At 36.0% G+C, this 15,796-nt stretch overlaps 1 protein-coding gene across 1 annotated transcript; it reads right to left on the bottom strand.

Moving 5' to 3' along the window:
* Window positions 1–430: 430 nt before the first annotated feature.
* On the bottom strand, window positions 431–14,619 carry LOC145783433 (deoxynucleoside triphosphate triphosphohydrolase SAMHD1-like). Its single transcript, XM_082595311.1, has 14 exons — window positions 14,458–14,619; window positions 14,084–14,244; window positions 13,574–13,689; window positions 13,216–13,313; window positions 12,857–13,036; window positions 11,737–11,805; window positions 11,468–11,515; window positions 9,594–9,794; window positions 9,214–9,305; window positions 6,067–6,187; window positions 5,439–5,651; window positions 4,185–4,253; window positions 2,574–2,714; window positions 431–1,625 (listed from the first exon to the last, which is right to left on the bottom strand). The coding sequence occupies exons 1-14, from the start codon at window positions 14,482–14,484 to the stop codon at window positions 1,536–1,538; spliced, it is 1,626 nt and encodes a 541-aa protein (XP_082451437.1). The 5' UTR covers window positions 14,485–14,619; the 3' UTR covers window positions 431–1,535.
* Window positions 14,620–15,796: the final 1,177 nt, after the last annotated feature.

The raw sequence follows: 15,796 nt of genomic DNA, 5'->3' as shown, positions 1-15,796 counted from the left end.
AGCATCTGTACTGGAAACGCAGTGACCAACATGTGGCCAAACAGTTGGTACAACAGTTGGCCAACAGTGGGCCAACAGCCAAGTAACTAACCCTATTGGCCCACTGTTGGCCAACTGTTGTACCAACTGTTTGGCCACATGTTGGTCACTGCGTTTCCAGTCCAGATGCTACTATTTAGAAGTCCATGGCGTGGTCTACTCGAACTGGATGACGAATCAATTCAATGTCTTCTCGACACCTGCCCTTAAACATCTAGGCCAAATCACCACCACTGATCAAAGGTGGTAAAAAAGCTGAGACCCTCTACCCTTGGAGTGGCAAAGAGAAAAATGATAAAGCGAAGAAGATATCAAACTAAAGTTGGTTTTCTGCTATCAAGAATTAAGAATCAATTTAGTTTCAAAACTTGGGTTGGTTTGTCATGTCCTGTATTACAGTGTATTCATAACTCCACGGTATGGTTACATTACAGATAACTAAGTTGCATCTTTACGTTTAAACCTACACATTCAAAGATAGCAAAACAAAGCATAGACTATAGAAAACAACAGCTCTTTCTGCAAAGAGGATATCTGGTGAAGTAGCCTACCTACATACAAATGAGTCAAAGAAGAGCGCTACCAATATTACAAACAAAGCAGTTGTGCTGTTCTATTACATTTGCTCGTTTGTGTGCTCTACTGTATACGTATATCACCGAGTGAGACAAATTCGACATCTCAATAAAATACTTGTATACTGTATAGTTATCGGAACAATTCAGTTCCAGGAATGGATTGCCTGTTGCTGTTGTTTTGATTATTTTAACATTTTTGTTTATTTATTTTAATTTTAAAAACAGGCCGTTTAAGAGTTTACAAAATTGGCATCAATGTTTGTTTGATACATTAATCTCCATGGCTATTAGCGGGGTGAATGGTGGGGGCTTATCAGTTTCCGCATTCAAGAGGGCAACTCCAACTGGCAATGGGATTTTAAAATATAAATTTTTAATTTGTTGCCGTCATATCTTTGCTAGATGTTCTTCATGTTGATCGACAAATATTATTGTTACGTACTTACGTTTTTACTAATTCTACTAATAACAACGAATCTACTATATCTACTAACGAATCTACTATACAAATCTACTGTGGAAATGAGTAAAAAATTAAGGAGTAAAATGGTTGGAACGCTTGGTTAATCTTGGTTAAGCTTATTCAAAAAATAAAAAGCCCAAAATTTAGATATTAAACTCACGTTCGGCAAACGTTTCGAAAATTAAATTATTTTCATTTTTGTTGCTATAAAGATGCTATATCAAAGGTATAATATAGAATATGGATTTGTTCTATTCGATAGTACGCGTAACAAAAAAAAGGAAACTTGGAAGGAACAGCTGCAACAACTAGGCCTAATGCAGTTTTGTTTTTTCATCAAGTTGCAATGAACAGAAAAGAAAGAAGGCGTCTATCCTTGGAAATATTACAGCGAGAAATTGTTTGTTCATTGTTTCAACCATCCACCGAGAAGACCATTGTGACAATATGCATCGTTACTTCTTTTTCCATTCATTGAATCTCTTCTTAAATTCTTTTTCTATTTCTTTTTCTTTTGACTTGCAGTATACTTCCAATTCAACATCCTGAAAATTAAAATAAACAACAATATTTTGATATTGGAACACGCCAAGAAATTTCCTGAGTATGTTCTATAGGTTTATAATCTTATTCAAAGTGGGGTGCAAAATGAATAAAAAGCACGAAGTAAAGAAGAATCCACAATTACATAAAACATGATCAATAAGAAAAAAAAAGTTACTGGTGCTACTGCATTGACTTGCTTTTGCAAAGTTCTTTTTTAATTGTCTACATTAAAACTGACTGCGCTATGCACTAAGCAGTGAAACGACCATTTATTAGGTTTTAATGAACTAAGAAATGAAGTACATCTGCAAAACACAAGACATAAATATAAAACGAACAAAGTAAGTCAGTCTCGCACGATCAGAACATAAAGCAACAGAAAGTCCCTTTAACTGAACATTGCAAGAAAGGTTCCTATGAAAACGGGCTTGCTGAGATTGAGTGAGCCGAGAGGCGCGAACAGAGAAAGCAATAAAGGTAAAGTGCGCCGAGCAGAGAAACTATAACGTACAAACATACATAAAATAAACGTAAATTTACAACATGCAGTTGATACTAATCACAACACACATGTAGCTTAGGTAGCTCAGGTAGCTTTTACCCTCTGTTACAGCGTCATTTATCAAAGTTTTAATATTGATTTAAGGTCAAAGTATTTTCAGAATGCGCAATTTTAAGATTTTATTTTTACAATTTTGTAAGGGAGATCGCCCATTGGGTGCTTTTCCTTCAGCGGCTTGTTACCGGGCTCACTAGCATGTGCAATAACAATTATTTTCCCCACCCTCCAAAATGATTTGCTTGCTACGCCCTTAATAGAACTTGTCGTTTAAGTTTCTTGGCCAGGTTTACGTAAGACGCTTATTTTACCGAGGCAGATTATGCGGTAAAAAGATATGTCATAGACCTTATACTTTTACTGTAGTAAATTTGTTATTAAAACTTGCAATAAAATGCTTTGGAAGCATATGGGAGACTTCTTCTCTTTTGATCCGTTTAGGTTTCACCTCCTCGTCTCCACTTTTGGAATAAAATAAATAATTTTCAACTGGATTTCTACTTTTCATTCCATAATGAAAATATGCTTCCTGAAAAGATATTTAAAACAATTTTATATGAAAATAATGGAAGATCTAAATCAAACATGTATTCCCTTTTTGATTGCATACAATTCAAAACAGTAACAGATATGCAGTGTTGGCACAGAAACTATGACTTCTTACTTTACATGGTTTTTTATTTGTCTGAATGGCAGAATATTTTGTCAGTTTGTAATGTCTGCATCAAATATTTTGAAAGTTTTGGAGCTGATTTCAATTTACAGAAAGCCAAAATTGGGACTCGAAAAATTAGGGTATAGGCTCATTGTATTCTGTGTTATGTGACGATTGTAGGCTACAACACAAGCTGCTTAATTAATACTTCACACTAAACTTTTTATTTGCGGAAAAACTTACTGGAGTAAACAGGTAGTGTATTGAAGTCGCCATTTGTTTCTCACGCCAACACGATACTTCGATCAACAACAATAATAATAATAAAATAGTATTATTATTGTCAAAGTTATTGCAACCACCTCTATAGCTACATGCTACTGGTTGAGATTAATTCTTTGCTATACCGTAGGCCTAGCCCAGACCAATGTTGTCCCAAACTGAAAATTAAATTTTCCACATTCCCAAAACGAAAACTGTGGTTGATTGTAATCACACCAGCGCGAGTACGTAATGCAAGCATCTATTCAGTGGTTCTCAACCGGGGTCCGCGGACCCCAAAGGGTCCGCGAAGCGATTTCAGGGGATCCGTGACAGCTTCCGAGTTTACCGCATATTTCATAAATTACGAAATTTAAAAAATTGGTTGTGCTTTATTTGTGTATTACCGTGATTCTCATACCTCGCAACGAACTGGTGCGTCGTTTGATGTTTCAAAGAACTGAGGAGGTCGGAAGGCCGAAACGGTGTGCACTGTCTGCAGTTATATTAATGGATTATATTTTCCCTAAGGCTATCTTCAACTTAATGCTTTTGAGACAGCAGATTGTAGATTAATCCTCAACTTAGAAATTCAAACGTTAATCAACAGTCTATCACCACTCACAGTTTTGCAATGACAGTGATTATAACAAATTAATGTTGATTACAAATGAAAAAAGGGAGAAATTCTTCGTAACGGTGGCAAAAATTATATTAATTTTTGATAAAATTTATAAAAAAACATCAAATCAGCATATAGATCGCTGAGTTTTGATCCTGTGTGCCGACATATAGCTCATAACATAATTTCGTCAATGTCATCAATCATCATAAGTTCGTTACGAGTTAAGCAAATTCTTCTAAGCGTGTCGCTTTGAAACTTATGAAACTTTTGATTCCATTAGGATACGCGATACAGGCTACCAAAATTTCGGATAAATTTTGTTTAGTGGTCTACGACCGCTTCTAAGACATCAAAAGGGGTCTGCCAAAACAAAAAGGTTTGAGAACCACTGCTATTGTGTCGAACAATATTGTCTTGTAAATGAACGCTAAACAACCAACGGGTCGTGTTGTGCTTGCCTGTAACGGGAAAACCCAATGGGCCTCCAAACCTTCGAAAATGTCTTTAAAGGATTTGTTTTCTTTCTCCTGAATAAACAATATTCAAAAGTTTCAGAAATTAATTCTGAAAATGTTGATACATGTAAACGAAGTTATACCAAGGCCAGCGTAGGCTACAGGCTACCCAAACAGGAAAATCCGTCATTTTACATTGATTTAACGTCTGCGGACGCTGAATCAATGTAAAAATGACGCATTTGTTGTCTGCAAAAGGAATAACATTACCGCACCAGCTGCTCCGCATTTCCGCCACATTGGAAGGGTTAATTGCTAATTAGGTAATTTTGATATGCCTCGATACAAGATTGATTTCAACAAAAAAACTTAAATTACTTAAAAACTAACTTCACTACTTTTAAAAAGCCCATAAAATAATAATATTTTTTAAATTAAAAAAAATAACCCTTCTAGTCTGGCACATAAGCCATAGATGGATGTAGTTTCTCGCCTTTGACCTCAAATCCTTATACAGGCGTATATCATGGAAGCCTGAGCATTGCACGATGTTGTAGCGTTTGCAATAATACGTTGGAAGTACTGCTGATTGTATTCAGCATAAAGAATATCTGATACTGACGGCAGCAACTTAGACATGCTAATTCCCAATCAGATTCCAATTACAGAAAGGACACCACCGACCAATCAAATAACTTTAAAAAAATGCTGCACTTGTTCTTTTCACTGCTGTTTCTGTAAGCAAGGCAACATCACGTTTGTGAACTGTAAATAACGTGCAATGCTGTCTGGTCAAAGAATTAAGAGAGCTTAATCGCAACCGCATAATATTAAAGGGGCTGATCCACCATGTTGCTTTATGGGAGAGGGAAGCGAATTCAACACAATGATATGGAGGTCTAAATTCGACCTGAACAAAGTTACTTTCTCTGTTTTAGGGAGCTATCACCCCCTTCCTCCCCTTTCTACGTCCACCTCTGCATATACTCATTGTTACATTAATATGATACACAAAGTAGCAAAGCTTTCATGATCTCCCTTAAAATAAATAAATTAACATACAATATTTTAAAAATAATGAAAAAGACAATATAACACAAGAGAACAACTGCACGCCCAGCAAGCTGGTGCAAGAGAGAGGCTCAATTACAGATCCATAGCATGCATTGCCAAATAATATCAATATTTTATTTAACATTTTAATTATACAAATGGAAAGTCTGAAATGAAAAGTTACAAATCATGTATTTGACTTACTATCCACATATCAACCTTTGATTCTACAGTGCTAACGTCTTCACTGTCCTCTTCTTCGGACACTTTGTCTTCAGGAACCTTTTTAGATCCGATGTAGACATAATAGTCGTGATCGAAAACTCTTCTCATCATTTTTCGAGCTTCTTTCCTCGCTTCTTTTTCGTCATCTGAAGCATCACTCGGGTCGCTTGAATAATACATTTGATGGATAACCTAAAGTACAAAATCATTTTTTCATTCAATTCAATTCTTGTTTGTCATGCATTTCTGTAAGTAATAGATGTATTTTAACAGCTGTGGATTCTGCTTCGGAAAATCCGGCATTCATGGTGAGCTCTGGGATCGTACGCGTCTTGGGTGCCAAGATTTGGACCACCCTCCTCCATTTCATTTCTATAAGTGTTGTAGGGATACCCTATTCTGTTTTCTTGCATTCGTTATTATCAGGGTTGTTAAATCTGAAACTAAAACTTTCCCTACATGTTTTGAATATTATATGGGGAATGAATTCCGCTTGAGTTTCAACGACATGTGTTCAGAATACTCAGAATTAAGTTTTTAAAGTCACTCTGTCAGCCTAAAGACAAGTATTTGTACTACAAAGCAAACAAAGGTACCATAATATTACATTATCCGTGATTTTTTCAAAAGCTTCCATGTCGTTCACAGATTCATCTATTGTCAATTCCTTTCCATCTTTACCCTTCAGCTTCATGTGGCCATTCACCAACACCATTGCATCAGATATCCTGTTATACAAATATGCTGAAAATAGTAATTCAATGAGCAAGTTATGCCAGTCCTTTAGAGAGAAATTAGAACTGTAGTGTAACTTTTTTATCCACAATATCTGTGTCTTTAAAGGTTGCATGATTATAAACAACGAGCTTTTGATGAACTGCTTTTGAATGGAAAATAGCTTTTTTCGGTAATATAATTTGTTAATTACTATTCATTGGCTATACAGTAGAGTAATTTTCTTGATTTAACGGCCTACTAAATGAAATTTTCAAACGAGAATTAAGCATTAAAAGGCGTAAACTGAAAATTCAAGACATTTCATAAAAAATTCCCAAAAAAAAATTATTTTCAATGACACTGGCAAAAGGCGCAAAATCCAGTGTTTCATTTATTTTTTTGCAACATGACCAAAAAGTGGAAACACTGCTCGAGAAGACGTCACCAGCGTCTAGCAGTAGAGTAGCGACAGCAATATCAAAAGTCTTTTCGCGCGCTGGTTTGGAAAGTTTAGACGCGTTACGTTCCAAGAAGTTTTGCAGGATGGTTTTTCACGTTTTCTAAGTTTCTAGGATATTTCGTTGAGTAATAGTAGCAATGTTACGAGAAAGGTGAGGTACAGTAGTATAAATGTAGTAGCATAGCTAAAAATTAAATGTCCAAAAAATCAATATTGCATCATAGTCTGACTATTGCAGAAACAATATTGCATCATAGCATTTACTATGCATGACTATTGTGCTGTGTTTGGCTGTAACACGACAACATTGCATAAAGTTGGTCTGTTTCGGTTTCCAAAAGATAGTAAGCAAAGAAAGAAATGGAATGCATTTTTTGTCAACACCACAAGTCAGTGGAGTGGACCAAAACCATACCATAGAATTTGTAGTCTGCATTTTCAAGAAGACTTCAAAAATTGTCTTAAATTTAAAATGGGATATGCCAACAGACTTGACTTGAAACCAGGTGCATGTCCATTAATCTTTCCTGCACCACCACGAATTAGTGCAATAGCTCAAGGATCACGTTCGACTTCTTCCTGACGACCAGCTTATTGAAGACGTCAAGTTAATGGAGTAGCCTACATATTGTTGATTGATGTTGATTTTCAGTGACGTTCGGTTGCTTAAACCGTTGGGAAAGCAACTTGGAAATATGCTGCACCAAGGTAGTAGGCACGAAGGGCGTAACCGTCGGGCGAAGCCCGAAGGCGTGTTGCCCAAGGCAACACTTCCAGCGGGGGGTCTGGGGGGCCTCCCCCAGAAATTTTTGAAAAACACTTCCAATTTGGTGCGCTCTGAGAGCATTTCCAAAACAAATCAAAAATAAAAATCTGTCAAATTGTGCTTCGCCTATGTCGTGATCATACATCCATTTAATGTTTAGAAGTCATGAATAATCTTAATTTTAACGTTGCAGGACCAAAATCCTGTGTTAGACATGGAATAATAGTTGTCTAAATGTTTAATTCATCATGAATGTTCATTCTCAGATATTCAGTTAAGCCTACACTACAAAAACTAACACTTAGGCCTAAACATTACAACCGCAAGCAATTTGTACAAAAAGCTGGATAAGTTTGCCTCCTGAGTATAGAAGCTTAACGACCTAAATATTGCATCCGCACCTGAACGTTCATTGGCGAAGTAACGCTATATCAACGCTGTAAAAAGGGCAAAGGCATGACTATGAAAGCTAGTACAGTAGGCTAAAGTACATGGCGAGGAGACCTCAAAAAACAGCAACAAGCTTTTTGACATTATGATGCTGTGCGTGCACCGTGACGAGAGACCATTCTGACGAGTTAGTCTAGTCGCTCTAGCGAATGTACGCATTGACGTCACTGGGAAAGCACAACTAACCATACCACCATAACACATCTGATTGGCTAAGCAGCTGGTGACGTTTTACAAAACGAGTGATGATTGGATAAAACGAAGGCGTTTTTTGACATTTTTGAATCTGGGAAAGCAAGTTTGATAGTTGCTTACCTGGAGCCTCAGTGATTGTTTCTGACAGAAGCGTTTGCGTCAATTGGCATTTATAGGCAAGACATGCGGTTTGGTGAGAACTTAGACTACTCACAAGCGTTACGAGTAATTCTAGTCACGAATACAGTTATTTTCAAGTTAAAATAGACGTGATAAAAATAATAAGTTAAACCTAGAATTCAGTCATTATATTTTGCATAGTTTTTGCTAAGGTAAGCACTGCTTTCCTTGCTTTCCCTCACCGATCGTCACTGTTGATTTTATAAATAGTTTATCGTATTTAGTTAGAATTGCAGTAGGCTATTAGGTTTTGATAATCTCTACCTCATGCTGGAGACCCCACATTTGGCATATAAAACGCAGCATTATAACAGAACCGGAGCAGAGCATGGACCGACCGCAACATAGGTATGTAATAACTGAGTTTGATTGGTTTTATTAACGCCATGGTCAAAAATCGGCATGCTGAGTTACTATAGCATGGGTTGCACAATGAATTACTTCCTTGACAGTGCGTAGGGAAAGTCCCTTTGTTCTCTCCACCTCTGACGTCATTGTTTGTTGAAATGTAACGACGGCGGTACCCGTTGAAATGTAACCACGGTGGTACCTGAAGTGCAACTTCCGTGCAACACTTAAGGGCTCTAGGTATATTTAAGACTTATGTTTATATGAAAAAAAGATTGTTTTATTGCTTTATCTGTAAAAAAATTAAAACATGTATTTGAACTACAAACTGAAAACCACTTAAGAATAAGTCACATTAAATCACAAGTAAAACAAACATAATTAATTAAGTATTGATAAGGTACTTTGAACTAAACATTATCATAATATTACAAATTTGAGTTATTGTATGTTAATTCAAATGTCAAGTTTAAACTGTATAAGTATTCATAAAAATTCCCCTTAAAAAATCCCCTATAAAATTTTGATCAAACCGGAAACCGACCGGAAATACATCATATCCTGCTTTCTAGCGCCAGCAGTGTTTAGGGCTCCTAACGGGCCTGATATACTACTTGTGGCGCAAAGTTATCACTTACATGCACTCCACAACGTTGCTTATTCTGTGCTTGGAGGCTCGACGATACAAGATATCTCTAGTGTGGAACATCTCGTAGAGGTTACTGCATTCCTGTTGTACGTTTAAACATAAATAGACAAAGTTGTTGTTGACACTCTAGTAACATAGACTTCCCAAGTCAAGCAACACAATTTAACTTTACACGTTTAAAAAACTGTCTAGTTTGCGTTACCAAAGTCACTTTATTACAAGGATTCTTTAGAATATAACAAACTCTGAATGTGATCAAATACTTTAGGCTATATTGGTCAGCTTGCAAAATAGCAAAAGCTTGTCAAAGGTCAGTAATACCCTTCATTGCCTCAGCAGCAAGCAGTCTAATAAGTACTCAACACTTACCTTGTCTCTTACGCATATCTGATAGTCTACACTCCTCTTTTCTTCCTCATTCTTGCTATTGATTTCAGCGCAGTCGAGAACCCTCATGTTCTTCATAAATCGAACATGATCGAAGCCATTTGCTATGCCCAGTTGGAGGCAGTCGCGAGCAAAGTAATCCCACTTGTCGACATCCACTCCATTCCGGTGGTTTGCAACGATCTGAAAGATTGAAAAGCTGGTTATAGGCCTAAGTGATTTGCATGTGACGAAAGAAGGATATCAGTCTCTAAGGGCTAACTGCTTTATTGCAGGCTTTGATCAACAGTAGGCTAAACAGTTTTAATATATTTTCCGTTTTATATCAGTAAGCTGTGAACCCAATTATTCGGACTGTGCGAAGTGTTCCGACGGACATAGGCTACTGTATTAAGGTTTGATATTATTATCTTTTACGAAATTGAAACCTTTGTAATACTCGTTTTAAACTACATCATCACTACATCATGTACATCAAAAAACCAGACTTGAACTTGTTTGTAAAAATACATAAATCCTGTAACTTACATTGTGGCCTACACAAGACCTTGCAATAAAAAAATACGGAAAAGACGTTTTAAAATCAAAATGGTTAGAACGCCTGGTCAAGGTAATAAAAAACCAAAGAACCCAAAATGTAAATACTAAACCCATATTCAGCAAACATTCAAAACCTACACTGTTTTTATCTTCAGTGTTGTTATTTTTTAGAATATCTCAGAGTAGTATGTTTTAACATATCAGCAACACGTATAATTTAGTTGCAGTACTTTAATTTACAGCAATGTCAGCTATCTTTCATTTTTAAGCAATAGTGCTCGAGATTGTGAAATCATAACTTAGTCTACTAAGGTACCTGTCGCTAATAAGGCCCTGCTAGTAATAAGGGGTAGCCACTTTAACAAGTCAAAATTCTGCCACTAAAAATGACTAAAATGAAACCGCTAACCAATCATAAGCTACGGTTTAGGTGACGTAAAGTTTCACAGCCTAAGTTCAGAACTTTTTGAGTTACGGAAAATTGAAGTTTAAGGGAACTGAAATTGAGTGGTTTTATTAATTTTCACATAATTTAGACTGCTCTGCAGTTAACAAACCGCTTTGAATTTCGTTTTTTTGTTTGCATTTCATATGAAAGATATGTGCAATTGTGCATGCTGATGCAGTAAAACCAATTAATTTGAACTTTTTTTCTAATTAAAGCAAGAGTGATAATGATGATCAGGCTAGGTAATGTTGGTAATAAGGCCCATGGGCCGCTGGGGTACAGTTGTGCACTCCTGGTTAAGAAAGTGAGGGTTAAAGACTTGAATGATCCAAACAATTCTTGTTACACCATTGATCCAATTTGTTATTGCAATGAAAATATCATAATTTCAATATCAAAATACTTTATCATCCCTACCATATCTAAACACACCAGGTCGCTTTGAAAAAAATGGAGCATGGGAGGAGGGAATTAGTTCTGTGACTGTGTTGTCTATTAGAAGTTGTTTTGTGATGTTGTTATTGTGAAAATACACCTTTTCTATCACTTTTGGTGCAAATTCAAACCATGCCTTATTCAATAAGGCCGGCTTGAGATTTTCATTTTATTTTTTTAATATTTTACAACTCCTTTTACTTAGAAACTTGTTTCACAGATATGTTGTTTAGATAGACCCAAAGTATCCTCATGCCAAGTTTCGTTCAAAATTATGCAGTATTTAGAAAAATATTGAGGTTTGAAACTAGCGGCCTTATTAGCTGCAGGTACCTATAACCTTACGCATAGCTTCACTAGAGAAAACAATTGCCAAAAAAGACCATCAAAAAGACAAAAACCACTCCTTTTGTGAGTTTTGTCAAGCATTTACCTCGTAGAGAAATCCCTTTTCTCTTTCTCGTCCCTCGTATCTCCAACTCTGCATAACAAGACCACATTTAAACTTACAGAGACTCTAAGCGGCGAATTTTTTCGGTTCTTTTGTATTGCCTGTTTTATTTTTGCTAATTTGCTCAAAGTAAAATATTTAGAATTATAAATTGTTTCGTTTTGACTTTCATCGTCTTGAAGTGATCACAATGATGAACGAAAGTAAGTTTCGCTTGAGCATTAAACTTTTTAACAATTTAGTTAACCTACCCTCTTTCCAACAAGCTTTTGTTCAACTTCTTGGAAATCAACTTCCGATATTTGTCCATTATTCATTTTCTGTAGATAATAAAAACATGAAATATTTTATGTTATTTTCATTAAAACAACTCACACATATAATTACATGCTGCGCAATGTAATCACAGTTATTTCATTGCAATTACAATATAGAGATACCGAACCAAATATAGCCTGCTCTCATGTTGGGGTTTCATTACTGTATGTGCCAAGCATCACGGTACAGCAGCTTTCCTCCCAAGCGGTGTCGAACCGCTGCTCTCCTTCCATTGCAACACCGTACTTTTTGATAAAAACGACATTATGATGATAAGCAAACGTAAGCTCTGCCTTCGTCGAGATTTAGAAGTTTAATAAACTTTATTCAAGGATTTTGTCAAATTTTATCAGCCTGTAGTTCTTAATTTGGACAACATTGATTTCTTCGCTTGAGCATTCGGGATCTAAGGTGTATCTTTTTACCAGCTTAATTGGCGATGACTTTTTCTGACTACATTGAGAGGCTGCTATAGAAAGCAGCCAGCCTGTAGGCTAGTCCCATCATAGCAGATACCTTCTACTAATAGACAAAGAAAGCTAAAGTTGTTGATGGTATAATTAGCTGACCATTGTCAGTGTCAGCAATAGCGCAAAGTCTCATTTGCATTCTGCAAACAATGCTCTGAATGAATTGATTCGCGTTAATTGGCACCATTTTAGAGTTCTGTAGTAGGCCTAGTTGTCAAGAACCAGCAAGGATAGCATACGCATTCTCTTTGGAAAACCATGTGTGATGTGTTTTTCAGAGCCAAACTCTTGTGAAGAAAAAAATATCCCTCTAAATTGGTGTTTTTTAGCAAAAACTCTAAAGCAGTTTAACCATTAATGCGTTCTTGGCCCTGATGTGACTTGAAAAGTTCGAAACAGTGCAACTGTCTACGGTTGGTATCTGCACATCTGGTCTAAAATGATCTGTACCAATCAAACTTCATGCTTAGTAGTATTAGGATATCTCGAGAGTTTTATTACGCTTTATAGCCTATTTATTGCTTGTGTTTGACAGGTCTATTAATTAATGGAATTAAACTTTTTTTAATTCATTTTTAGTCACCTCCTTATCTTTTTCTATCGGTCCATTGATCATTTCCTTTATAAAAATGACATTTCGGTACTGAGTGATGTCAGTTTCATTTGTCTCTCCATCCGTTGTCAAAAGTTTCCTAAACTCCCTTTCTACTATTGGGTTGTCTTGAAGAAGTCGATCGAACATAGAGCAGGATCGCTCCTCGTGCTACAAACGTGGTGGTATTTAGTTGGTTTATTAGTTTAGCGTTATCAACAGAATGGAGAACTTTGCCTTAACTCCTCTTTTAATGAATTTGAAAAACATTTACATTTAGCTAAAAGCAATATTCTTCTGAAAAACTACTCCACAGGCACAAAACGCATTAGTTCCATCAGCTAACGTACCTCTAAATTTTTGGTTGTTGAACTTTGATTGTTGTTTTTAAGTTTGTTCATTTTTCTTAAAAAGACTTTATCAAACATGTGAGAATAGGTTCCATGACCTGTTGTGAAGGAAACGTGTAATAAAAACTGATCTTCGTGCAGAAAAAAATTTATAATTGTCACAACAAACCTAAATCATTTTACAACAAACCTAAATCATGTTACAACAAACCTAAATCATGTTACAACAAACCTAAATCATATTACAACAAACCTAAATCATATTACAACAAACCTAAATCATGTTACAACAAACCTAAATCATATTACAACAAACCTAAATCATATTACAACAAACCTAAATCATGCCACAACAAACCTAAATCATGACACAGTCCAGCTAACTCAACGCATAAAACATCTTTTTCATCGATATTCAACTCTGGCTGTGTGGACTGTAAGTGTCGAACGAGCTCTCCTGCTAGATGACAAACCCTAAAAGAAAATTATAACAATTTCAAAGCATCTTAGCTTTTAACGTTTAAAGGTAAGAAAGTCACTTGAACATGATGTTTTACGGTCTAATTTGCAGTGTTTAGGTTGACCAATATTTTGCTGAAACTACAGTACAAGATTATAAAAATCTTCCTAGTATAGGCTATATAGTCTCTGCATGCAAATTTATTGTAACTTAATTCAAGATGATGCATCCTTTATGAAAAACACTGCATTGATGTACCCGATTAAACTTGAAACCGACGAAGACTCTCATAATTGTGTAAACTATAGGCTATATCCACTCTAAGATGTGTGATTGCAAAAACTACTTTTTAAATGGCAAAAAAAAATATATATACCACAGAGGAAAATTTCACAGTAAACTAGTTACCCAATGGAATGTTCAAATCTGTTATGAGAGGCTCCTGGGTAAAGAAAGTAATTCCCTCCAAGTTGTTTGATGTTTTTGAGTCTTTGAAATTGAGGAGTGTTGATGAACTTCGACAACAAAGGATGGAGCTCTATGTGTTTATGAATCGGGTCGTTGAAGCACTGAAGCAAAAGAAACATTACTTTTCATGTATGTCATATCACATTACATTTCACATTATACTTCATATCAAAGTAATTTAGATGATATATAATTCAATGTCTTTAAGTTCAAGTTTGGTGTAGTAATTATAGTTAACAGCTACCATGAACCAATGTCTATGAAAACAAGTCTGATAAAGTTTACTTTTCTCACTGACAAATAATCCGTCTTACTTTTTTCATTACTGGAGGTTCTCCCATTGCAATAATTTCCAATCGTCTGTTTTCAGGCTTGTTGTAAAAACGAAAAAAATTGCAATTGCAGAACGAACGGAAAACAATTAGCCTTAAGTAACTTTTTTCTTCGGGAAAATATATATTTTGGTTATAGTTATTATTATCTGAATCCTTAACAGACTGTTTCACCCAAACGGATCATCAAAAGGTTCTTATTCAAATAAGAACCTTTTGATGATCCGTTTAGGTGAAACAGGCTGTTAAGGATGTACGTGGGTCAGGTGTAGTGGGTCAGGTGTACGTCGGAGGTCTAGCGTGGGTCAGGTGTACGTCGGAAGGCGTACACCGATGCATAGCGCTCAAGTCCACTTTCCCGCAATGCAGGATAAAGATAAACAAACAAACAAGGATTCAGATAGAAATAACTATATTTGATTTGATTCGCTCTGCTTTGCTTTTTTGCTAAGCATTGAGCACTTTTTGTAGTATTAATAGTTTTCACTGTTTTATTTTAGTTATAGTGTGACATGACCAAATGTTTCAATGTGTTTATCATAAGGACTGTAGTTTATGAGCCGATAGTCCTAATATTGTTCTACCGTACGGTAATTGATGCATACAGCTGGTGGTGTAACCGGGGGTGGTCCACTGCCCGCCTTAAATTTACATAAGAATAATTTTTCTGGTAATAAGCCAATTTAAGGGTGATTTTTTTTTAGCACTCCACCTTTATATTTTTCGATGGCAATTTTGGGGCGTTTTTACATTTCAAAATAATTGCACTAACATTTTAAATCTTTTACTAACATTTACAATATTTAACAGTTTCATGAAAACGTTTAGCCACCTAAAATGAAATGCTTATTATGAAGGGCACGAAGGTAGAAAAATGACCACTGTAGGTTTAGAAAATTCGCAGAGAATAAAAACTAAAAGTCAAGAAATTCAACATTTTTAGCATATTTCCTCCTGTGAAATATTTCACTACTAGAGTGGGGGCGTCTTCATAAAACCCCGTGTAGCTACAGATAGGGTCGATAGGAAGTCGTTTCGACACCGCTCCAGAGCACAGGATTGGGTGTCGATAAGATATTTTATAGCAAAGTAGTGGAAGCGTTTGGCTTAGTGATCACATTTCCCTTCCCCCAGAAAGCAAAATCCGTCATTTTTACATTGATTCAACGTCTGCAGACGTCTGCAGACGTTGCAGACGTTGAATCAATGTAAAAATGACGGATTTTGCTATCTGAGTTGCTACTTCCTGTGGGTTATGTTAGATCTGTGATTCGTATCAGCATACAATCCGCGTGATTCTCGTGCTCTTGCCTTCATTCGG

The sequence above is a fragment of the Aplidium turbinatum genome, chromosome 1, assembly GCF_918807975.1.
Source record: "Aplidium turbinatum chromosome 1, kaAplTurb1.1, whole genome shotgun sequence".
In the NCBI taxonomy this organism is placed as follows: Eukaryota; Metazoa; Chordata; class Ascidiacea; order Aplousobranchia; family Polyclinidae; genus Aplidium; species Aplidium turbinatum.
The sequence above is the reverse complement of the archived record's forward strand: the minus strand, read 5'-3'. Positions and strand labels throughout refer to the sequence as shown.

Coding starts and splice junctions, on each gene's coding strand:
- LOC145783433 (XM_082595311.1), bottom strand. CDS start 14,484: ATGGGAGAACCTCCAGTAATGAAAAAA. Junction 9,306..9,593: donor AGATATGCGTAAGAGACAAG/GTAAGTGTTGAG, acceptor AACGTACAACAG/GAATGCAGTAACCTCTACGA. Junction 6,188..9,213: donor AGCAACGTTGTGGAGTGCAT/GTAAGTGATAAC, acceptor TTTGTATAACAG/GATATCTGATGCAATGGTGT.